This window comes from Anastrepha ludens, chromosome 6 (genome assembly GCF_028408465.1).
Source record: "Anastrepha ludens isolate Willacy chromosome 6, idAnaLude1.1, whole genome shotgun sequence".
In the NCBI taxonomy this organism is placed as follows: domain Eukaryota; kingdom Metazoa; phylum Arthropoda; class Insecta; order Diptera; family Tephritidae; genus Anastrepha; species Anastrepha ludens.
The window spans coordinates 71,283,077-71,307,656 of NC_071502.1; the positions used below are offsets into that span (position 1 = coordinate 71,283,077).

Genomic DNA, 24,580 nt, shown 5'->3' on the forward strand with positions numbered 1-24,580 from the left:
CGGAGGTCGCATAAATGAGCTATAAAACTATCACCTTCCAAACATGCATACAGCAAAGTCAAATCAGTGGAAACAGCGCTCCATGAGCTAGTTTACACAGTCGAGAAATCACTTCACTTCAAAAAATATACCCTCGCTGCCTTTCTAGATATCGAAAGTGCCTTCAATAATATACCTATATCCGGAAGCAATTACCACTTCGCTAACGGAAATGGGAGTAAGCAGAGCACTAGTCTCGTTTATGTAACGAATGCTAACTGGGCGAACGATAAGCGCAAATTTCGGTGACACATCCATTAAAAAATTTCCGACCAGGGGCGCACCCCAAGGTGGGGTAATATCTCCACTTCTGTGGAACCTAACTGTCAATAATCTTCTACAAGAACTTGAAAAAATGGGAGGTAAAATAATATCATATGCCGATGATATTGTAATAGCAATCTCGGGGAAACACCTTCCAAAATTATGTGATCTCCAACAAAAATCTCTCAACAGATTATCACTTTGGTGTAAAAGTCGAGAACTAGAAGTAAATCCGGAAAAAAGTATCTGATACTGTTTAGTAGGAAACACAAAACACCTGCATTTCAACAAATATTCCTAGGAGGGAAACCACTTAGAGTAACAGAAAGGACTTGTACTGGATACTTTTGATACTTTTAACATATTCTCACTTACCCTTTCACGCCACACACAACACATCTTGTGGGACCAAAACAAAAAACAACAGCAAACAAAAAAAAAAAAAAAAATCTTACATAAATTTCATCATCAACTTCCATCTTCCATTTTAACGTACTTAAGTGTGTGCACGCGTCCTCTATCACACTTGTCACGTACCGAACAGAGCAATGCACTTCTTTCCTCAAAACTCAAACCACTGAAATATTATTTGGCAAACACAAAAAAGAGTCCATCAGCAACGAACACACAAGCAGCCGATAGTGTCAAGCGACCTCGACATGTCGCCGCAGCACACTTTCGCACTTGGAGGTATGTATCTCAAGTGGTCTATCGCGCAAAATACAAAGGCAAAAAAATGAAATGATTTTACAGCAAATCAAAAGAAATTAATTCGAAAATAAAATCTACAGCAAACATTTTATTGCTTTAACGGCACAAAAAGCAAACGTTTGTGGTCACATACACTTCGCCAATATGTGCTCGTGTGTATGCTTTAACGCTTAATTTTTGTTTTTATTGTACTGTAATATATTATATGTTTGTACTGAAATGTGTGGGCGTGGTCGTTTTTTATTAAACTTTAACGCTTTTAAAAAGCGTACGAATGGTGGCTCCAACTCCATCCCTTCCACTTGCTATTGCTGTATGGCGAGCATGCGGCAAGTCACAACATACATCACATCACAATATTGTACACGGCGTATACGCAACAGTAAATGCAAACATGAATCGTGCCTCTGGCCATCTGTTTGCCTGGCTCAGTGCCTGTTTGTATGTGTCTGCGCCTGCGTGGTTCCCTGCATAAACGTATGTACACTTTCCGTGCTATTTTGCATTTTAAGTGAGCGTTTCAATTGCACAAATACACAAATACGCATTTAATGTGTCGCTTAAATAGTTTTTTTTTTTTAATTTTTTTTTTTAGTTTTTTTTTTTCTTTTTTAGCTTTGTTTTGTTTTTTATTTGCGCGCTTTTTAATTCAGATATAAGTTAGATTGCCAGTTTTTTCCCGATTGGTTGTTTTTGTTTTGCTGCTAGTTTCTTGAATTTGTTTTTTTTTCCTGGCTATTTTTGTATGCACTGAGTTATAAGTCGTTCCTGTAGTATGTATGGTGGTACGTATGTATCTATGTGCTTTATTTTGGATTTCTTTATGTTTTGCGTTGCATTCATGAGTTGGCTGCGTGTTATCTATCTGTCGTGCATACGAGTACCTATCTCCAAATTTAGTAACTCACTACAAATTTTCAGTTTCAAGGTAGTGTCGTTAAACTCAGTGTGTCGTGCGATCAATATAATTCAAGTAGCCGCGAAGGAACAAAATTTATTCAATTTAAATTGTTTTAAGCTGCGCATTTCTGTATTTTTTATCTGCCGCTTTTCAATGAATATGAAGTGGAGTAGCTGACATGCATTACAAATATATAAAGGCAATGAAAAATGTGCTGAAGTGTTACTTCACAGATCGAAATAAGCTGTATAAAATTTCTGTGCAATAGATTTTGCTTCATTGGCGGTCGCCGTAGCCGAATGGGTTGGTGCGTGATTACCATTCGGAATTCACAGAGAGAACGTAGGTTCGAATCTCGGTGATACACCAAAATTCCGAAAAACATTTTTCTAATAGCGGTCGCCCCTCGGCAGGCAATGGCAAACCTCCGAGTGTATTTCTGCCATGAAAAGCTCCTCATAAAATATCTGCCGTTCGGAGTCGGCTTGAAACTGTAGATCCCCTCTATTTGTGGAACAACATCAAGACGCACACCACAAATAGGAGGAGGAGATCGGCCAAACACCCAAAAAGGGTGTACGCGCCAATTATATATATATATATATATTTTTTTTTGTAATATTATTAAAAAGTGTGCGTTCTTTGTACGTATTGTATTGTACAATAGTTAGAACTTTTAGTAGTTTTATTAAAAAATTCCTTTTTGTAATCTTATTAAGATATATTTTTTGTAATGCGTTCTCCGTACATAAAATTATAAATAATGTATTACTGTGAGAATAAAAACTAAAAAATATTTTTGTATATGCCTGCACTAGGCGGAGTGCATAAACTCAAGTACTGACTAATATTTCACAAGAACGGCATTACTGTGGAAAAATTAAAAAAAAAATCGATAAAAATGGATTCAAAGTTTTCAATTCACTAAAAGTAAGGATATGTTTTCATCTACTGATATATGCAACTTTTATGTATAAACAAATTTATGGCTGCCGGAAATGTAGGAATATTTTTTAGAGATTTAATTTTTTCATATTACTAGCCGCATGAAACTTGGTCGCCCATATTTCTGAAAAACGTAGGACTAATTTTGTTTTCAATATTTTTTTGATAGCTGTAATGGTTGATTAGCCATGTTTGAAAATTGAAAAACCTGTGTGCAAAATACGGTTTCATACAAACCTCAAGCATAAGTATGTGATTCACAGACTCATATATGATACATATGTAAAAAAGAACTGCTCCTGTGATTATATACCCTTATGGTCATTTTATAATAAAAGCTTTATAAATCAAAGTTCCAAAATTTTTACGAAATTTGACAAATTTTAAAAAATTATCAACACTTTTTTAAACTTTTGAATCAGAATTTTTAGAAAACTTTTAGCTAAACAAAGTGAAAGTTTGAGGTTGCTCCAAAATTGTGTAGATTTAAAAAAAATTTTTTGCACATTAAGTTGAGCATTTACTTCCATAAAAAAGAATTTCTAGAGTTGCAAAATAAGTTTGGTTGTATACAGAATCTTGAAGAATATTGTACGTGTAAAAGAGTAACTTTTCAATTTAAAATTTGAGACTTTCATCTTGACCCAACCACAGTATTCGCGTGAATTAAAAACGGAGCTTCTGGCTATTCAGCAAACTGCATAAAGAGATCATTGCTTCAAGTATAGAGACCTGACGTAAATATGTAAGTGGGTTTGCCGCTGTTTTTTAATTTCTGTTTTTTTTTTATTTTTTTTCTTTATTATTTTTATTTTTATTTATTAATAATTTTGTAGTTCTATAGTCTCATTACGCAGCGCACCTTTGCTTCTCAAAGTTACCCAGCTAGAAATGAGTTTTATAGCTGAGCAAAAATTTTGCAATTCGATTGGGAATCACTCTCAAATATGTTTAAAACCCAACTGAGAGTGTATCATGCTTTACATGGATCACGAATTGAATGTTTTAGGACAAAGCGTTTTTCAGCGGAAAAAGCAGACCTACGCCCATCTCTAATCTCTAAGCTAGACTTTTTCAAGAAGAGATTATCATTTTTACGTTTAAAATCGCTTCATCTATATATAAGTAGTGATACTCATTATTATTTTTTTCTTTTTTATTTATAAATTTTGAAAATTTTTTTATTTCAATGAACTTCCTCATTTAGGTCCGCCGTATTTGTAATGCAATGTGCTTTTCTTTGTCTCACCGTATGGAATATTATGTGAATTCAAATAAGGGTCCAACATTTAAACTAACACTCTTAGAGCTGTAACACTCGCTCGCTTCTAATGATGATATAAAATTTTGTCAAATAGAAGAGCTTGACTAGCGATCAGGCATTGATGCGTTACCAAAAAAACTTTAATAGTGCTTACATATGAAGTACTAAAGATGTTAATAGCTATTTCAGACAAAATTGGAAGTCTTTCTGTCTACCAATTCAAGTATACTAGCTTGATGCAAGTCCTTTGGCGGCAAAGCGAGCTTACCAAAGCCCGCATAGAGGAAGTTATCAACGACTGGGAGACTGGAAATTCATACGACACTGGATAACGAATCCAAGACAGAAGCAAAAAAACCCGTTTATCCTTCCTTCGATAAGCGCATCAGTAGGCTGTTAAACCTAGATACAGCGGACTAACGAACTTTCTTGTGCAGAAAACTATGATTAGTAGAAGAAGTGGTCTGGTGTTTCTACCATCTGGTTGATGAGGTGCTCTCGCAAGGCACCTAAGAGGTGCGACTATAATTTCAATTGTGATATGGTACAAAAAGGCCGAGGAGTTAGTCATATAATATTAATAATTGGTCGGTAATTCGAACTCCACATGTGGATCCTAGAAATACCTAAGAAACCTCTGATTGCCCAGTCATTCCTCTTTCTATCCAAAAGTGGATATTTTTCTATAAAACTTAAATATTAATTAAAGAGTTTTCTCCTAACCACCAACTCTTTTGATGTATTGCCTAAAAAATGTATCGAATTTGTGAATCCTTAGCTTCTTTAACAGATACAAGAAGGTAAAAATTAATTCTTCAAATTGTATGTAATCTAAAAGCTATTCGTGTGAGTAACACTCAAAAGGATGTAAGTAATTACCTTTTCTGTGTTTTGCATTATAATCAGCCAACTTCAGATACTCTCTTCATAAGCAACTAAGTACAAAAGTATTTATAATTTTACCCATCTTGTATGTATGACTGCTATTTTTAGCTCAAGCCGATCGATCGACCACAAATGCTCAATGAAAATAAACGTTTATTTTCTATTAACATTTATATGCACTTACATGCATACATGCACTCTTATACATATTTATGGGTACTCCATTCGACATATACACAACAATATATTCTAATTACAACTAAATTGCCATTTCGTTGTCAGCCGTAATGCTACTGCTACTGCAACAGTCGCTGCGGGTTGTCGGTCGCGCAGCATCAGCAACCCGTAACTCTGTGCAACTCTGCAAAGTATTAGTGGCAAGTTTATGGTTTAGAAGTGGCATGCGCGACTACTACAGACTCACCGAAAAGTAAAGTTGAAGCTGTAGGCAGTTGGTAGAAAAAACTGGCAAATCGACAAGATACGAGTTATATTTTTAGAAAAACCACATTTGGCAGCGACTATAAATAGTTTAAATGTTGGCCGCAACTGTTGGTTGGTTGATTGGTTGGTGAGACGGCTAAATTGGACCATCAGACACATAAAGCCAGTTAGCAGCTAAGCCATGGCTGCAACAAAATACCTTGTTGCCAATTTGAACATTTGCTAGCGCCTAACATAGGCTGGCAGGCAAGTTGACGCCACAGCTCATTGCTTGACTTTGTAAACGTGCTTGCTGAAGTATGCACGCAGATACACACTCTTGCACACTTACGAGTACTATGCAAGCATGTGCAAATTCTGCGGATGCGCGGCAAATTTCCTTCTTTGTTTTGTATTTTAAGGCAGTTTGTAAATTTCGGTTGGCTTGTGATTTTACAGAGCAGAGTGGTTGTTCTCCACATTTGTACCAGAATTCTTTCAAGCTCTTTTTACGGTAACGTTTTCGTGCCAAAAGTTCCATTTATAACAATTTGCCATAATTTGTTTTTTAAATTTAGTAATACTGGTTTGTTGTGACGAATAGTAAAAGTGCATTTAATGGCATTTAAAGTAGAGTATATAAAGGTTGTCAAAAAAGTCTTGCGGTATTTTTAATGAATTTTCAATTGTTCATAAAATTGGTTATAATAATTCGATTTAAGTCAAATATGCGCCGTTTTGTTCGATGACGAGTTCCCAACGAGATGTCAACTTCATAATGCCCCTCTTATCGAAGCTCGCTTCCCTATTGTCAAAAAGCTCGGAGAGCCAATTTTCACAGGACTCTCTTGTGGACAACTTCCGACTACCAAGCTCGTTCGCCATGGACAGAAATAGGTGGTAATCACTTGGTGCGAGATCCGGACTATACGGTGGATGCAAAAGAACCTCCCATCCGAGCTCCCGGATCTTCTGGCGCGTCACCAAAGATGTGTGTGGCCTGGCGTTGTCCTGATGGAAGACAATTCGGCCTCTGTTGATCAAAGATGGCCTCTTCTGCATGAGTGCTGCATTCAAGCGGTCCAGTTGTTGGCAGTACAGGTCCGAATTGAGCGTTTGGCCATAGGGGAGCAGCTCATAGTGGATGATTCCCTGCCAATCCCACCAAACACACAGAAGAACCTTCCTGGCCGTCAATCCAGGCTTGGCCACCGTCTGGGCAGCTTCACCGCTTTTCGACCACGACCGTTTGCGCTTCACGTTGTCGTAAGTGACCCACTTTTCATCGCCAGTCACCATCCGCTTCAAAAACGGGTCGATTTTGTTGCGATTCAGAAGCGATTCGCATGCATCCATACGGGCAAAAATGTTTTTTTTGCGTCAAGTCGTGTGGCACCCATACATTGAGCTTCTTTTTGAATTCAAGCTTCTTCAAATGGTTTATAACGGTTTGATGACTCATGCCCAGCTCTTGGCCGATGCTACGGCTGCTACTATGCCGGTCTCTTTCGATCAATTCAGCGATTTTATCGCAATTTTCGACGACAGGCCTTCCGGACCGTGGCGTATCTTCGATCACCTCCGCACCAGAACGAAAACGTTGAAACCATCGTTGTGCGGTGGAAATGGAAACTGTATCGGGTCCATAAACTGCACAAATTGTATTGGGAGCATGAGATGCATTTTTGCCTTTATCGTAGTAGTACGTAGTAGTTGCTCCATGTTTGCGACGCTATAACTCACGAACGACTAAAAGCAAACAATAATTAATCAAACACGTGTTAGCACGTGAAAAGAGCTTTCCAAAAAGCTCTAGCGTGAACCGATGTGACGAATACAACTAGAACTACGCACTTGCAAAGACAAGCTTGCGGAAATACCACAAGACTTTTTTGACAACCTATATTTTAAGAGTTAACGATTTTTTTTAAATATGTTTTTGTTTAGCTTTTTGTTATTATCAATTGTTAGCGAATGAAATTGTTGATATACAATTTTTTGCAAAACCAACCATTTGATCAATTCGATTCTAACAAACTGCTTTACACGCACTTATAATATTTATTTTACGCTATATATTCAATAAAATGTATAGTCACCACCATTAGCAATAATGGTTCATACTTTGTGTTAATTTCTGCGCAAGTTGTGGAGATAATCTTGTTCAACCGAATTCGCCGTGACAACTGTTCCACCGTCTATATGTATCTTCCTTTGAGTTTTTACTTAGTTATTGCCCAAAATCCTTTCAATTGGCTTGGCGTCAGGCGACTGTGAAGGCCAATCCAACATTTCTACCACCATTTCGCTCTACAAACCTTTGGCTTTGATGGTTGGGATCATTGCTTTCTTGTAAACTCCTAGGTTGGCTAGTTCTTCGAAGCATCTTCGCAGCTGACGGTAATAATACTTTTTAGTAAATTTTATTAATCAACACTGCATTGAAATTGGCGGTAAACGCTAATTGGCGGTTTAATTAATTGTTCGGACAAGCAGGCCAAACAGGAACCTTAACTGGGTGCTTAACAGTTTGTTGAATCAATTATTAGCAGTTAACTAGGACAGGCATATGCAACTGTTCACCTAAAAGAAAGATTCGTCCGTGAATATTACGTTTGCCCAATTCTGCTCTGAATTTGCCTTAGTCCATACATGTATTTTTTCTCCAAAATTTAAGATATTCTACACCTAAACGTCCTCGAATCGTGGTTTTGGATATATTAACACCACTTTTCCTCAAAACTTTTTCAACTTGACGCAACGATTGGTTCGGCTTTGTCACCAACAAATCAATGATTTTCTGATCTTGCTTAGGAGGGGGATATGTTTTTTTTTTTGGCCTCGTTAGTGGAACGTTCACGTTTTTAACTTCGTTTATTTACGAATGTCTTCGACTTCTTCAAATATTTTGCCGCAGATGTACGCCACACTTTGAACTTTTAGGGTGTATGCATAGGAACACTGCTTCAAATCGTTTTTCATACGCGTAGCTCATTTTGTAAAAACAACGTACGTTTTCTAAATTTCTCAAAAAAACAAACAAATTGCACAACACGAATTGGAAAAAGAATACGCCTATTTATTTAGGAGTATTTAAATTTTTTATAACAGAACTCTAACTCTGGACATTAGACATAGTATGTTTATGTTAAGTCTGTAGTAATCAACATTAGGCCATTAAAGTCGACTTTTTGAATTTTCTACGGTATCTTAATCCTAGTCCTTGTTTGCTTGAAATCAAGCAAAACAAGTTCCACATTAAGAATTTGAATTTTAAATTGCAAAAAATTCAAAAATCTGTGTTTACAACTTTAAAGCTGAAATTGCTACACGATATTTAATTTCCGAAATACATATGTATGCCCAACAAAATTTCACTTACTGTAACGAACTCCCGCTTTCCCCACATTGATTTTCCTTTCTTACCCAATAAAAAATTAATTTCAAACAAATGATCCCATTCTCCACGCCGCTATCCATTCTTCCATCCATCGTCTGCCAAACCCAATATGCCAATTTTAGCATCTCTATTATTATTTTTTTAAATTTCTCAAAATCGCTTTTTCCTTAGTTATACTGTAATTTGTTGGCTTTCAGGTAGCTATTTTTAAAAAGCCTAAAAATAGCCAAACATTAAACTGGTCAATGCACCTCCGCTGAAGCAGTGGCGATAATTGTGAATAATTGCTTCAACACTGGGGTACATGCACACATACACACACATGTATGCCATTTATGTTGCACATACAATTGTTTTTTCTTTTTGGTTTTTGTAATATAAATACTCATATCATACTGGTAATGCTGCAACATCTAACCGCAAATCAATCAACTGGCGACGATAGCCAACTACAACGTCTGACCAAGTAAATTGCCACTTGAAACACAAATTACAACAACACGTTGGTTGAAAACATGCACCGGTGTATGTGCACTACTTTGTAAACGGATATTAGTGCTGAGTGTGATTGATATGATTTGATTTGCAGTTTGTGTGCCACATCCTGATCAACGTTTTTGCATCGCCAATGGTGGTACCGATACGACTTGGATGGAAAGCAATGTCGGGCAATGTTTCTACAAAAACACTAGTACTTATATTTTTGTAGCTCCGGTTGGGTAATGCCAAAGTTATGGTCTAAGTTTAAACAGCGACAAAGGGAGTAATAAATTGTTAAATTGGTTAGATGGATTTCTTATTAATAATTTAAGTTCGTTTAGCGAAAATGCTCGCTGAATATTCGCCAGAAATTATATTGAAAAGAGATTTCTACTCCCTCGTAAACTTCTATTCTCTCATAAACAAGGCTACCCAAAAAAAAATATTTTTTTTTTTTGATATTATATTATTTATTAAAATTAAAAAATTTAAAAAAAAAAAAAAAAATCATTGATCCGTCTGCTTGAAGTGGTTCCATTGATGGCTACACTATATATATCATATATAATTGGCGCTCACATTCTTTGTTTGGGGATCGACCTAGTTTTTACGTCTTGATGTTTTTCCACAAATTGAGAGTCTTTCAGGTTTACCAGTATATCGCCTCCGTACGGCAGATGGTTCGTGAGGAGATTGTTCATGGCAGAAATATACCTGGAGATTACCTATTGTATGCCGAGAGGCAATCGCTAAAAAAAAATCTTTTCTATCATTTTCGTGTTTCGTGCGGACAGCGGGGTTCGAACCCGAGCAATACAGAACGCTAATGGCGCACATTCCCATGCGGCTATGATGGCCGCAATGGCTAAACTATACTTATAGGAATTGTTAGGGTTATTGATGCGAAAGCAAGTGACATAAAACTGACCGTCTCAGGAACAGGTATACATACTGAATATGGCCCAAATTAAATCACACATGCGATTTCTCTAAATAACTATGTAGCGTATGAGCTTGTAGCCTACACCGATGCCAGAGATCTAAAGAATACACTTAAAAACTTTGACTGTAATCCATTCATTAGTTTCTTATCACCCTAACAACAACTAGGACTTTTTTCTATTTATGTAGTTTAACTTGGTTAAGATGAGTTAACTATTGTTAGAAGTTTACTTTTTTACCGCCTATGGTCACTGATTATTCAAACCTAAAATTAATTTAATTGCTTTGCAAGTGGTTAAAAAATCACTTTAGGTTTGTTGGCATTTAATTAAGACTATTTTAATTGAGAATTATTTATAAACTTTACCATTGGAAGTATATAAATTTCCTAAGAAATTCTCGTACAAACACTTAGCATTACCAAATGGTCAGTCAAGTCAGCTCTGACGTGCCATTCCCAAGGGAGTTAAAGACAGAACACATTCATAAGCACCAAAAAAAGTTAACATTAGTATGTACATTTATGTGTGCATTGGCTGCTAAGCATTCATTAATTAGTTCTTGACCATAAGAAAAATGTTGCAACATGACCAAAAGCTGTTGTCGGTTGCAGTTTGTTGCGTGAAGTGTTTCATTAAGGCATTGCAACATTCAATGCCTTGCTGCGTGCGAGCCTTTCAATTCACATGTATGAATTTTTTTGTTTTTGCTTTTCTTAAGCCTTCTCCGCACACCTTCATTCCAATGAGTGATGGTTAGTCCGTCAGCGCCTAACCAACATCCTGTCGTTTTAATTTGCACTTTTCTTTTGCTGTTACCAACAGCAAACAGTCATAGCCACCAATAAACATACATTTATATGCATATGCATTATACTTCTAAGTAGATATGTACATAAGAGTACTTATAATCGTTTACACCTCTTTTTTGGCCGACATATGGCATGCCTAAATGCAATAAAACATGAAATATGTATGTACATGTTGCGAATGGCAAGTTGCACATTCCATATTCATGCTTGCTGACTCAGTGACAGCAGCTGTGTAGTATCCATGGCATTTCAGCACTCGAACGTGTGTGTGCGTGTATTTTGTATGCTTGGCTGATTTCCATGCACATCTTCATTGCAGCAATGCATGCGACTTTAGCGCAGCAGTCAACTGAACCTCTTACAACTCTCTGCCCAGCAATGGCAGTTTAAGCTTGGATGAAGAATCTAAGCAAAGCACAAAACAAAAAAACAGGAGTGAATGAAAAATCTTAATAAACTGACTGCCTTGCTAAGCAAAATTTCATGGAGGAGTGTCTCCGCTGTCCGCCTCAGATGTTAGCTACTTTTCTTTGCTTTACTTGAACATATACAGGGTGGGTCGAATAAGACCTGGCAATGTTAAGCACAAATAACTTTTCTATTTTTTGGCATATTTATTTTTCTCTTTTTGTAGGTTATAATTGAATTGTTAGAAATTTATTATGGAACCCTACCGCAAGACCACCAACAACGACTACAATACGCTATTCGTTTTACACAATTAGCCACACAAATTGATTTTTTTAGATAATGTTTCGATGCGGTTGAAGCGCATTTCCATTTAAATGGTTATGTCTCTGAAAATCCAAGGGCAACACACCAACATCAGTTGCACCCATCTAAATGTACTGTTTGGTGCGGTGTTATGGCCACTAGAGTTATCGGTCCATATTTCTTCGAAAATAAGGATGAAACGCCGGAATCGATTTCAGGAGCTTCTTACAGAACATTTTTTTGCGGCCAATGGCGGAGCAGTATCCTAATTTGTGGTTTCAACAAGATGGAGTAACTGCGTATACTGCTAGACAAACTATGGACCTGCTGCGTGACATAAGTAGGTCTTATTTGGTACACCCTGTATTTAGTTTTTCCAAGAATTTCCTGTTTTACTGTCTTTTATTATCTCTCGCTTCTATTTTTTGTGGTCTTTGTTAGTCATGCAACGTGAATACCTTCAGCAGTTTATGCGTGTGTGTGTGTGTATGCAGGCTTTAAGCATTGAAAGCAAGTATAAGACGCCAAAAGTATGTGAAAGCTGGCGCCAACATCATTCCGGTTGGACTTTAAATAAGTCAACCCTTCCGGCGCTGCCCTTTAACTTTATACAATAAAAAGTGTTCAATCTCCTCCTTGTCAAGTCTCTCCCCCACAGCACATATGTATTCGCAAGTTTGAAATTTTTCTTCTTCAAAGCTCTGCCTTCATTATATTTAAACTATGTTTCTTTTGTGTTGTGAGTGTTGCGAGTGTGCCTAGCTGTATTGGACCCGGCACATGACTACTACATTGATGCGCCCTATTTCGCGCTTAAAGTTGACATAATTCTATGTTCTTACTTACATACCTCGTTATATTTTCAACACTCAGTTCACTTCCTCTTGCTTTGGGCTTCCAGCTTTTAATCTGATATGCATGTACCCATATTTTTCACTCCATTCGCTTTGACAATACATCAACTTATCGCCATACTGTATTCATAGATTTTTTGCTGTATTTTACCTCAATCAAAAACCCAAACAACTCAGCAAGCATTCTTGTACGTGAATTGGTAATTTTTGGTAAAAATCATACTAGTTCGAAAGTGTTTTAAAGTGTGTTTAAAATAAATATTCTTCTTTTACTATACATATAAATTTTTCAAAATGGGTATGCACAAAATGATAATAAGATGAATATAAATGTTGATGAAGTCAATAATCTGCTTATTTTGTCCTTTACCTAATTTAGCTCATTAACTAATACAACACTCAAATGTTCGTTAAATGGTATGGGAAGAGCTTACCTTCCATAGGTTGTCCTTAACATTTGGTAGGGTATAGTAAAAATACCAACTGTTAGCAGTAAATGAATATAGAAAACTTTAGACTATTGTACTTTGGCTGGAATGAAAACTGGTAGTAGCATAAATCCGAGCTCGCCGGTTTCACTGCCTGGTTGTTGTATCTATCTTACATCTTTTTCTCATTAATATACTGTCAATGCATGAATGGAAATTATTTTTTATATTCGCGCTCCACATTCAGTAAAATATAAAATTTCTGTACTCTATGCGCATAGGTATATACATATGTATTTATATGAGTATGTGTGGAATACACTCTCATACGTGCATAATTTTGTAAAAAGAAAACCTAATTTCCTGCGAAAGATCTGTTCTTTCTGCGCACTTTTATGTCATAGAAACTGTCGCATGTGTTTGTGGGTGCGTATATTGCGATACAAAATATAACAGGGTAATATAAAAATATAATATAATTTATATAATATATGAATGACGATGAAATTAAATTTATTTTTTAATAACTTAGATTTACTATAAAAAAAATATATTTTAAAATTCAAATATTCGAAAGCACACATTGATCCTCACTATTGAAAAATATTTTTTGGCTAGAAATTAAATTTCCATATGAAACACTATAGTACCTGTGAGTAAGTAGGGATGCAGGATATACTGGGTCACTTTCAGACACACAGGAATCAAATATATTGTCAAATCTCAATCATTTTGCTATACAAATGCCCTGATGTATCAAATCTATTTTAACTTACACTCATTCGTGGAGCAGCAATGAAAAAGTCAAAGGGTATTATAAGTGTCTGAATACTTTTTTCTTTTCTGGAATATGTCGCCTTCGACTACGTTTTATTATTGATCGATCAAATTTTGCACCACCTATCGCTTTTAATGGGCCGAATGTTTATTTTAAAGTCTTTCATGCCCATTTTATCAGCATATTCCAGTGAGGCAACAAAGGCACAATTCACACACTCATTAGCAGCTCAATTTCTTAATCTGATGCCATCACCAGAAGTTTATACCAATAAAGTGGAAGTTTAATGCGTAAATGAGTCATAACGGTTTCAAACAGGTGGTTCGTTATGTAGGATTTTCAAATAGAAATCAAAGCTTCTGCCAAATCTGTTGTTTATTATTCAGCATCACTGCCAAATTACAGAATAAGTAGCACGCGCAATTCATGAAACTGTGTTGGGAATAATTTAAGGGTATAGTTATTTCTCTTTCTCATGCGTAGATGACGTGAATTGCTAACCCAGATCAACCCGGTAAACTTTTTCTTGTTGGGTATTTTTGAACTCGCAGATCTATGCTAATAAGCCATCAGGGGACCAATGACTTCAAAGTCAATGCAAAACTGCTAGTTATTGCTCAAATCCAGTCGAATCTAAGCAATGAAGTAATTGAAAATTCGAGGCTTAATGTTCGCTAGGTTTGCAAATTTTAAAATTTTTTCTCATTGCAGCATAGTTTTATTATCTTTTCAAAGATCAATAATATCGTGTGAAAGTTATAATGTTAGTTTAAAGTATCCTTATGCAGGCAATCTGGACAGTTTGTTCTTCTAAGGTTTCTATATGGGGTCGGTTTCTCAAGATTAAAATTGATATCGAAGATAATCTAACTATGGTCCGAAAAGGATTTCTTGTCGGATACCCTCCAATTTGTGACTATTGGGGAATAATTATTTGTGCATAGGGTAACGTCTAAGACCTATTCCCAGCCTGGAAAATTTGCCGAACTCGGAAAAGTGAAGGTTGGGGTGGTCTCTACTTTGCATATGTCGAGGTTGGTGTTTAGTAGGAATTCAAATTCATTGTCTCCGACCCATGGCTCCTGTATAAATCCGATGTCGATGCCCCCTTCCCTGAGGAAGACATCCAAGTTCTCTGTAGCACATTTCGAGTGCTGCAGATTCCCCTGTATGGCTCTAGACATTGGGTTTGTTATTGTCTTCAGCTAGGTCAAGCTTTTCTAGCCTTTCTAGCTGTATATTGTTGTCGACCTCATCTGGGTCCTCTTCATTTTCATTGCCGTCTGCTTTGAAAATTTTCAGTTTGGCCTTTCTTAGACCAAACCGCATTTTGTTGTCAGAGTTTTTGAGAATTGGCAGGCACTCATCGTTAATCTGCAGAACGAATGGCATGCTGTCCTTTTGCGGTTTTTCTGCCTTCACGATTGCCCAGTCGTCCATCGGCACCGCAGGGCTGTGTGACTTTAAGTATTTCAGTACGTCTGCACCGCTTAAGTCCATCACCGGTAGCCAAATGCGAGCGCGAGGGGGGCAAGATATGTCCTTGGCCGGAATAAGCTTAAGCTTTAAGCCTTCCAGTGAGCTGCTGATCTCAGCAACGCACCTTTCTAGGTCAACCCTTGACCAGTCGACCCTTACCGCAGTAAGGCCACAGTTACTCTCGAAGGCGGCCAGGTATTCGAGAGGGAAACTCCGTTCGCGATGCACATGTTTCAGTTCCCTGCACCATTCAGCCCTCGGCACGATTCCAAGAACACATTGGCTTGGGAATGTGTTGGTACGGTGCTCTCCGTATAGATGATTGGACGTAGCAGCACACGCGCCGTTTCGCGAATGGGTTATTCGCCAATCCCTAGACGGAGCTTCCCTCTTAGTTCATGGTGGGTTAAATTCCTAAATAGAATCTAACCTCCATTTAAGTCCCATCCCCGCGGTAAGGAGACCAACCATTCAGTTTTAGTACAACGAAGTATAAAGTTGAAGTTGCTCAAAAATCGCGTTGATTTTTGGCAATTTTTTTTGCGAACGATGTTGAGCATTAGCTTCCATATAAAAGACTTCCGAACATGTCAAGTGCATTTGAGTGAAAGTCTTCTATGCCAGTCGTCATATAAGCGTAAACACGTATTCCCTTTTAAGTGCTGTACCAAAAGAAAAAAATTTTAAACAAATAAATCTGACTCAACTTTCATTATAAAACTTACATAAATGTGTATGTAAAAAGAGAAACTTTTACTTTTTAAATTTATATGCGTTATAACAGGTATTTTTGCCATGTAAATCCACTTAGAAACAAAAAAGATATTAAAAAAATTAGTTCTAAACAAACTTGCAGCAAATTATAAAAAATAATGCTATAAAGGTAAACACTGTGTATGCCCATACTTAACATATTAAATCAAATTAGCAACTTGTGAAGAAGCATTTGAAACGCTACTTACATGGCTATTCCGATTGTCTGGGGCAATAAAAAGTAAATATTACCCACAATGTAGACAGTAATGATTTTTCACGCACAAATTCGTGTTAGTGTATAATTTTTTGGACCGTAAACAATTAGCATTTGCTGAAAAATAAATAGTAAAAGCAAGCGTTTAAAAATTTAATTCTGATATCAATTTTCAGCAACTGATAATTGTAAGGTAAAATGTTATCAGTTGCTAAATATCGATAGTACCTCGAAGTATACGACCAACACAGCAACGTGGAAAAATTTACATCTGCATCCATTTTTTTTTTCGAAGTTAACAACGACGATAAGCTGGCAACTAACACGAACCTGTGTTATATGCTCATGCATAAAAATACATGTATGCATATATATGTATGTACATGTGTGTATATAGTTTCATATCTATAAGTTTGGCTTATTTTTCTATTGGCATTCAGTAATTTACGCTGCCAATTTATGTCTAATAAAAATTACCAGCAATCAATTGCAGTTGACTGTTGCCCGCTACTGTTACTGGTTTTACATAAATTTAGCTACCGGTGTTGCTTACAGTACAACTGCGGTGACTTAATGCTTTAGAGAGGCTGTTAATTTGTTGCCCCTTTTTTCTGACGGCACGCTAATCATGACTTTCATAAATTATTTAGTTGATAAAAATGTTTGCTATATCAGAATTAGTTGTTTCTGTTGGGGTAGTTGTTTTTTATACAATTCGGCAGTATACCTATGTGGCTTTACACTTCCGATATCTTGCAGGTATTAAGCATATTTTGTGAGGCTGTACACAACTGCTTATAACTGAAATTTCTGCCGGCACTGGGAACAAAACAAAAAAAGCAAAAATCAATTAGAAAAACCGTAACAACAAAACAATGAAAAATAAAGAAAGAGTGCCGTATATTTGAGAAGATTTTCATATTAAGGTCAATGTTAATGTTATGACAAAGCAGTTTGAAAAGCGCCTGTAATGGTGCTTTTAAGTTTTTTTATTACTTATTTTGTATATTTTCATTTTCATTAACCAGGCCAAGAAAAGAAAGAAAAAAAAAATCAAAAATTAAGTACAATTGGTGTTGATTTTTTAGTTATATGCTTAGATCTCACGAGGAATGTCATGCTGTCGCAGAAAGAAAGGATGCCGCCTATAGAGTCACGCTGCGATCGGGCGCAACGCGAGCCATGTGGGATCGCTACAGAGAACTAAAAAAAGAAGAGAAACGTGTTATCCGAAAGAAGAAACGAGAGGCCGAAATACGTGAGCGTGAGGGGCTTGAGATGCTGACCAATAGGAACAACGCCGGAAAATTCTACCAGAAAGTTGGGCGGCTCACAGAAGGTTTTAAGACCGGGGCGTTTTCCTGTAAGAAAAACGACGACGATCTGGTGACTGACATACAGAGCATACTTAAATTAAGGAGGGAACACTTCTCGAACCTGTTAAACAGTGATAGCTGCAAAATATGGTCGGATGAAAGCATGCCTGCCGATTGGAAATTAAATGTGCTCTGCCCAATTCATAAGAAGGGCGCTCCTGCAATCTGTGCCAATTAGCGCGGGATTAGTCTTCGAAATATCACCTATAAGGTTGTTCTAGCCAGCGTATTGTGTGAAAGGCTGAAACCCACCGTCAACCAACTCATTGGACCTTATCAGTGTGGCTTTACACCTGGAAAGTCTAGCATCGACCAAAAATTCACAATACGCCAAATCTTGTAAAATATCCGTGAAAGGAGAATCAACACACACCATCTTTTCGTTGTTTTCAAAGCTGCCTCCTTTCAGAATTGGGAAGGACCTCTCCGAGCGGTTTGGCGTATACCCATGATATGGACATCTTCGGACTTAACAACCGCGCTGTTAGTTCTGCCTTCTCCAAATTGAATAAAGAGGGAAAGCGAATGGGTCTGGTGGTGAGGGAGGGCAAAACGAAGTTTCTCCCACCTTCAAACAAACAGTGGGTGCACTCGCGTATCGACACCCACGTCACTGTTGACAGTTATAATTTCAAGGTTGTAAAAGACTTCGTTTATTTAGGTACCAGCATTAACACCGATAACAATGTCAGCCTTGAAATCCAACGTAGAATCTCTCTTGCCAACAAGTGCTACTTTGGACTAAGTAGTAGGCAACTGAGTAGTAAAGTCCTCTCTCGACGAACAAAACTAACACTCTACAAGGCTCTCATCATGCCCGTCCTAACGTATGGCGCAGAAGCGTGGACGATGACAACATCCGATGAAGCGACGCTTGGAGTGTTCGAGAGAGAGATTCTGCGCAAGATTTTTGGACCTTTGCACGATGGCAACGGCGAATATCGCAGGCGGTGGAACAATGAGCTGTATGAGCTTTACGACGACATAGGGATAGCGCAGCGAATAAAGATCCAGTGGCTATGCTGGCTGGGTCATGTCCGAATGTACATTCCACATACCCTTCCACAATTCGGGTAGTTTTTCTTTATTCTATTACGGAGCTCAGCAAGAACATGAATTCCTGCAGACTCACTAATCGCTCGTACATTGTTTCATCACTAGTTTGTTTACAGAAGCGAGGGGGGTAGGTAGGTAGGTAGGTAAGATGGCAAGAGTACCCCAGATACACTACAAGTAGCACTTACGTGCCGTTTTGATACCATAAAGTGGACCACTACCTGTGAAAGGATTAAGGGAGGAGATAAAACCGTCTACAGCCATCCAGTGCTGTTGATGTAGCGGAGGAGAGAAAAGGGATCTAGGCTGGAGAATTTCATCAAGTCATCCCCAAAGGGGACGCTGAGGAATCTCAAGCGCCCAGCCGCCAAAGCCGGACATCTGCAGAGAAAGTGTTCCACAGTCTCTTTCTCTGTAGGATCCCCACAGCTTCTGCGATGGGGGTTGTACGGAATTCCAAGCTTCTCCGCGTGAGTGCCGATCACCCAGTGGCCAGTGATCACCGCAGTGAGTTTGGAAATTGAATGGCGGGGGGTTCCCATCACCTTAAGCGTTCTGTTTATATCGTATTGAGGCCATAGTGCTTTTGAAATGGCACACGATGAGACAGACTTCCATCTGTCTTGAGCTTTTCTTAGAAAGAAGTTGTGTAGTTTCCCTTTAACGACGGCCAAGGGGATACCGATGTCTGAGAAGAGGGCAGCTGGATTCGGTTCTGCCGCCCCCTTCCTGGCAAGCTCATCGGCAATTTCATTTCCCTCTATATTCCTGTGCCCAGGAACCCAGATGAGGGAAATGTTTCCTGCACGTTCGAGGCGTTTAAGTTCCTCCTTACAGGAGTTCACGAGAAGAGAGCTGCAATACGGCGACAACAGTGCCTTGATTGCAGCTTGGCTATCGGAAAAAATATTTATGTCTCCCTCCCAACAGCGATCCCGAAGCATTTTGCATGCCTGCAGGATCGCGAAGACCTCTGCTTGAAAGACGCTGCTTGTCTCCGGCAGTTTATAGGAGACCGAAATGTTGGCTGATTTGGAGTAGACCCCCGCTCCCACTCCAGACTCCATTTTGGATCCGTCAGTGAAAACAGAAGCATCTATATCCGCAACAACTCTCCCCTCTTTCCAATCTTGCCTGCTCGGAAAGATAGCCCTAGCACAACCCTCAAAGCACAGTTTGCGGATGGAGAGGTCGGTGCGAATATCAGAGAAGGAAGGGGAGATCTGCTTCAAGATGCTGCTATGCCCAACAGGGAGTTTTCTCCAAAGGCCAAACTCCTTCAGTCTAATAGCACTCTGAGCAGCAATGGATTTAACCTGCAGATCCACAGGAATTAAGTGGAGTATAACGTTGAGCGCAGCGGTGGGTCATGTTCTACAGGCACCAGTGATGCCCACACATGCAGTTCTCTGCACTCTCTCTAATTTAGTGAAGTTGTAGCCCTTCTGAAGAGCTAACCACCAAACTAGGCAACCGTATGTCAAAATTGGCAGAACCACTAAGTTGTACGAGGGGGGGCTGCATGCGAAAAATCAACCTTCTGGCTAAACAGCTACCAATTTTGTCGCTGCGTTTCAAGCGTGCGTATTTTTTCTAAAGCAGCGCAAGACTCTTTATTTAATAGTCGTACCTGGTATATTTAGGCTACTTATTAGTATATTTTTGATTTTGCTCATTTTCTTGCACGTCTTCTAAAACTCACATACATACATGCTGGCCATTTCTCAAGAACATATTAACTGTGCTCAGCTGTTTTCGCTTTCGAATTTTGATAGAGATTCCGACAATATTTCATTAATGACCACATTTACTGTTTGCTATTCCTCAGTATGTATGCACACATGACTACAAACAGGTGTATGAGAAAAATATGATAAATAAATAAAGTCGTTAGCCGCTTGTGCATGAAAAGCAAACTTATTTGCATATTGCACATATTTTTAGATTCGATAATTAAAATTCAATTATCTAATTTTCTACTTGACAATTTTTAATGCCGAGGTGTTTTTTATAATCAATTTCGATTTCTATTATTTATAAAACATATTTATAAAATGTTAAGCTGAGCTTCTCCCCTAACTTGTGATGCGTGTCTTGATTTTGTCCTACGAATGGAGGGATCTATCGAACGGCATTGTTGGAGGATTACTTCGAAAGTTATTTTTTTTTATTTCGCACTGTTTCTGCAACACAACATCCATCGGTTGTATGCTTACAATATTTCGATATTATTACACATACACATTGAATTCCTGCTTCCTTTTAAGGCGCGAAATAGCGAATAATGTAGAGAAAACCCAATCGTTGGTGAATCCTTTACATTTAGCTACCAATATGTTTACCTATGATTTCTTATTTATCACAAATTGTTTGATACAGGTCGTTAGTGTCATATTATTGTACGTCGTAAATTTTAAACAGCTAAAAATACGTATGTAAATTAACAAAAAATTTATAAAGTAAATTATATTATGAATTTTCACACAGTTAAAAAGTTATAAGTTATTTAATCGTTAAAAACATAAGACAACACGACACCTTGTAAACCACCCTGTTTTTACATACCACTTCCGTGAATTCAATGATATTTGGTTAATCCTGGAACAAATAAGCTTTGAAGAATTTGTCCAGTAATTGAAAAATTATAAGAGGACTAAGTATATGAGGACGAAAAGCAGCTCGGAATGTTAAAAGGAGGCAGAGTTGCCTGAAAATTATTAAAACATTCGCACAGATAATGTCCGTAACAGTATAAGTGTACTTGCATATGTGTATTTATATGTGTATGCTCTTGACGCAGCTGTGAAAATCAAATTTTCGCATGTTTTTCATACGAAATTACGTCATCATTGCCAGCCGCATTTTCTTACGCTTCATTATCGCCGTCACAACAAAGCTATTAACATCTTTTATTACCCCACACTTGACCATCATCCGTGATCGGTTATTATGCATTCGCTGTCATGCCACTCATGACTTATTGCATCACAACAGAGCTTATCTTGATACTATTTATATATATATATATATATTACCTGCATACAATTATGGTCACATAATTCAGTCACCTCTTACAATATTCACAATATTTTTCATGCTGCATTGTTTTCCTTGAATTTCTATAAAAATATAGTTAATTTTACGAGTATAACAGAAGCCTTATAAATCAAAATTCCAAATTCACAAAAATTCAACAAATTTCAAAAAAATATCAACTTTTAATAAGAATTTTTAGAAAACTGAGTATGTAGTTTTATAGCCCATGCCATTTTAGTATAACAAAGTGAAAGCTTGAACTCGTTCAAGAATCGCGTTGATTTTTGAAATTTTTTTTCGAGCGCGATGTTGAGAATTTTCTGGATGTTTGAAGTCTTTTATAAAAAAAAAAAAAAATGCAAAACAAGCTTTGTAAAATCAACGCGATTTTTGAGCGACTTCAAACTTTGAGTTTAAAACCCAAATTAAGTAAAGTCAACTATCAAAACATTTGTTCTAAAACACTTTAAAATCTGAGCACAGTGCAATTTTTTGAAATTTGTACTTTGATTTGATTGATAAAGTTATATAACATAAAATTTATATTTATAAAAAATTAACTGAAAAAATGTGGCATGAAAAGAGATACGAATGCTGCAACAAAGCGACTTAATTATGTGCCCATAAGTGTGTATATGAACACATTTATATTGAATTTTTTTGGATTTCGCGATCGGCTTGTGATTGCATTTCCTTGTTGTACGGTATCTTCTTCTTATTAGCAATTTATGATTTAATATTTTTTTTTTCGACTTCTTTACAGTTGGTACTTCCGCAAGATAAAACGAATTGAGGCTGAGAAGAAACTATTACTGCCAGAAAATGAACATGGAGCATATTTGATACGCGACTCTGAGAGCCGCCACAACGACTATTCCCTATCAGGTGAGTAACAGCGAACAATTTTTTTATTTGCAATTATAAGATGATAAAATTGCAATTAGGAAAACATTTGTTTGCATTGCATGCAATTTTGTATTATTTCATATAATATTTTCTCGCCTGATTGCATCTGTGAATAATAAATAATAATTTTTACTTCTTAATTGACAGTGCGTGATGGTGATACAGTAAAGCATTACCGTATACGGCAACTGGACGAGGGTGGCTTTTTTATTGCGCGCCGCACAACTTTTAGGTGAGTAATGTGAAATATGGGAGTTATGATTTTAGGCGAAATTTGTTAACATTTGTTCCTCCTTTCCTGTTCTTTCCAGAACACTCCAAGAACTTGTTGAGCATTATTCCAAGGATTCCGATGGTTTGTGCGTCAATCTATGCAAGCCATGCGTACAGGTCAGTCGCCAATGTCATATGTCACCATTTCTACTCACTATTCACATTCACATTAACATTTACATAGCTCACCATCATTAGTATAGATTTTAATATTTGAGTTCCCATTATCGGGTGCTTACACCTGTCATACTGCTCATTCATTAAAGGGTTTGTTTATGTTTCCACTCCGTTCTTCCTATCAACCTAGATATATACATAGATTTTTTCATACCCTTGCCTTCATTTGTTGAATATGCAATTTTCTTTATTACAATTTTTTTCTTTTTTACCATTCTACTTTTACAATATTTACCGAAATGATTATTTTATTTCGCATACTAAATAATACTTGGAATATATTTAACTAACTACTTAAAACAAATCACATTTTAACTTGCGAAAAATGAAATGAAATAGGCAAACCAATTTGCGGGTATTTTCGAGGTAGGAGTTTCTTCTAACTAAACCACCACACTCACACACCAACCACTTTCAGCAGTCATCCACAATTCCGTTATCACCTAAATGCCTGTGTTTTGACATTAATTAATGTATAAAAAAATCCATAATTTTTTCACGTTCACATCACTTTGATGGTTTAAGCGTTTTGGAGCGTGGAAAATCGTCTACCTTTTTTTCACCTACTCCTCCATGTATTGGTGTTGTTGTGTTTACATGTGTTGTCCTCTGCAAATTGCATTCACTCGTCGTCACCTAATCATCCATTTCTGCGAGCTGCATATTTTGTTCCAAAAGTCTAACTTTGCTAGGCATTATTATTATTATTTTATTTTATTGAATTACCATTTCTCTCATCTTCATATACATACTAGTATGTGTAATAGTAATTTGTTTAGAAGAGAGTATTGCTTCTTATTAAGGTATTATTGGCCAATCATTCACAACAATTGTGTCAGCATATACGAGTATTTACTTACACAAACATATTGTAAGAGGTTTACATTATGCGGTATGCAAGGAGAAGATTATAGCAGGTTTTAATAAATCTTTGCTTCGAATTGTATATTTTTTGTATGAATTCCCAAAACAGTTTTGTATTCTTTGAATTGTGATGCTTTCTAAAGTCAGGTGAAAATTATGAAAAAATTAGGTAAGACAGGAATGTTTTGCGGATAAAAGTAATGTAAAATTTTTCACAAATTCAGGATCGTGCAATATAGTAGGAGCGATATTGCGTTAATTAATTAGTGTTAAGTTTCAAAAATTTCCAAAAGCATGCAAAAAATGTATGTAGATATTGCTTAAGTAGCAGCGATATCCTTAAGGGGGGAAGCTGGTCTAGAATTTTGAAAAAATCGAAAAATTTTTTTTTGTCTTAAAAGGTGCTTTAGGGTCTTAGAAATAATATACCAAATGAGGGATGCCAGCAAAAATGTCTAAATGCCCAAATTTTTCATTCGACGGCAGTGCCTCGCAGGTTTATAAGGTCAAAAAAATCCAATTTTTTTTTTTTCGTTTTAAGCGATTCCTAATATATTTCAGAATATTCACACAAACTTACAGGGCCTAATTCTCAATATTTCCG

At 37.0% G+C, this 24,580-nt stretch overlaps 1 protein-coding gene across 5 annotated transcripts in view; it reads left to right on the plus strand.

The window, feature by feature from the left end:
• LOC128867667 (uncharacterized) overlaps positions 1–24,580 on the plus strand; it is a 105,159-nt gene that overhangs the window by 72,159 nt on the left and 8,420 nt on the right. For all 5 annotated transcript variants that reach the window (XM_054109089.1, XM_054109091.1, XM_054109092.1 and 2 more), the window contains 3 exons: positions 22,520–22,641; positions 22,810–22,894; positions 22,974–23,052. In XM_054109089.1, the coding sequence (XP_053965064.1) occupies positions 22,520–22,641; positions 22,810–22,894; positions 22,974–23,052 (286 nt within the window). The remainder of the gene's footprint in view (positions 1–22,519; positions 22,642–22,809; positions 22,895–22,973; positions 23,053–24,580) is intronic.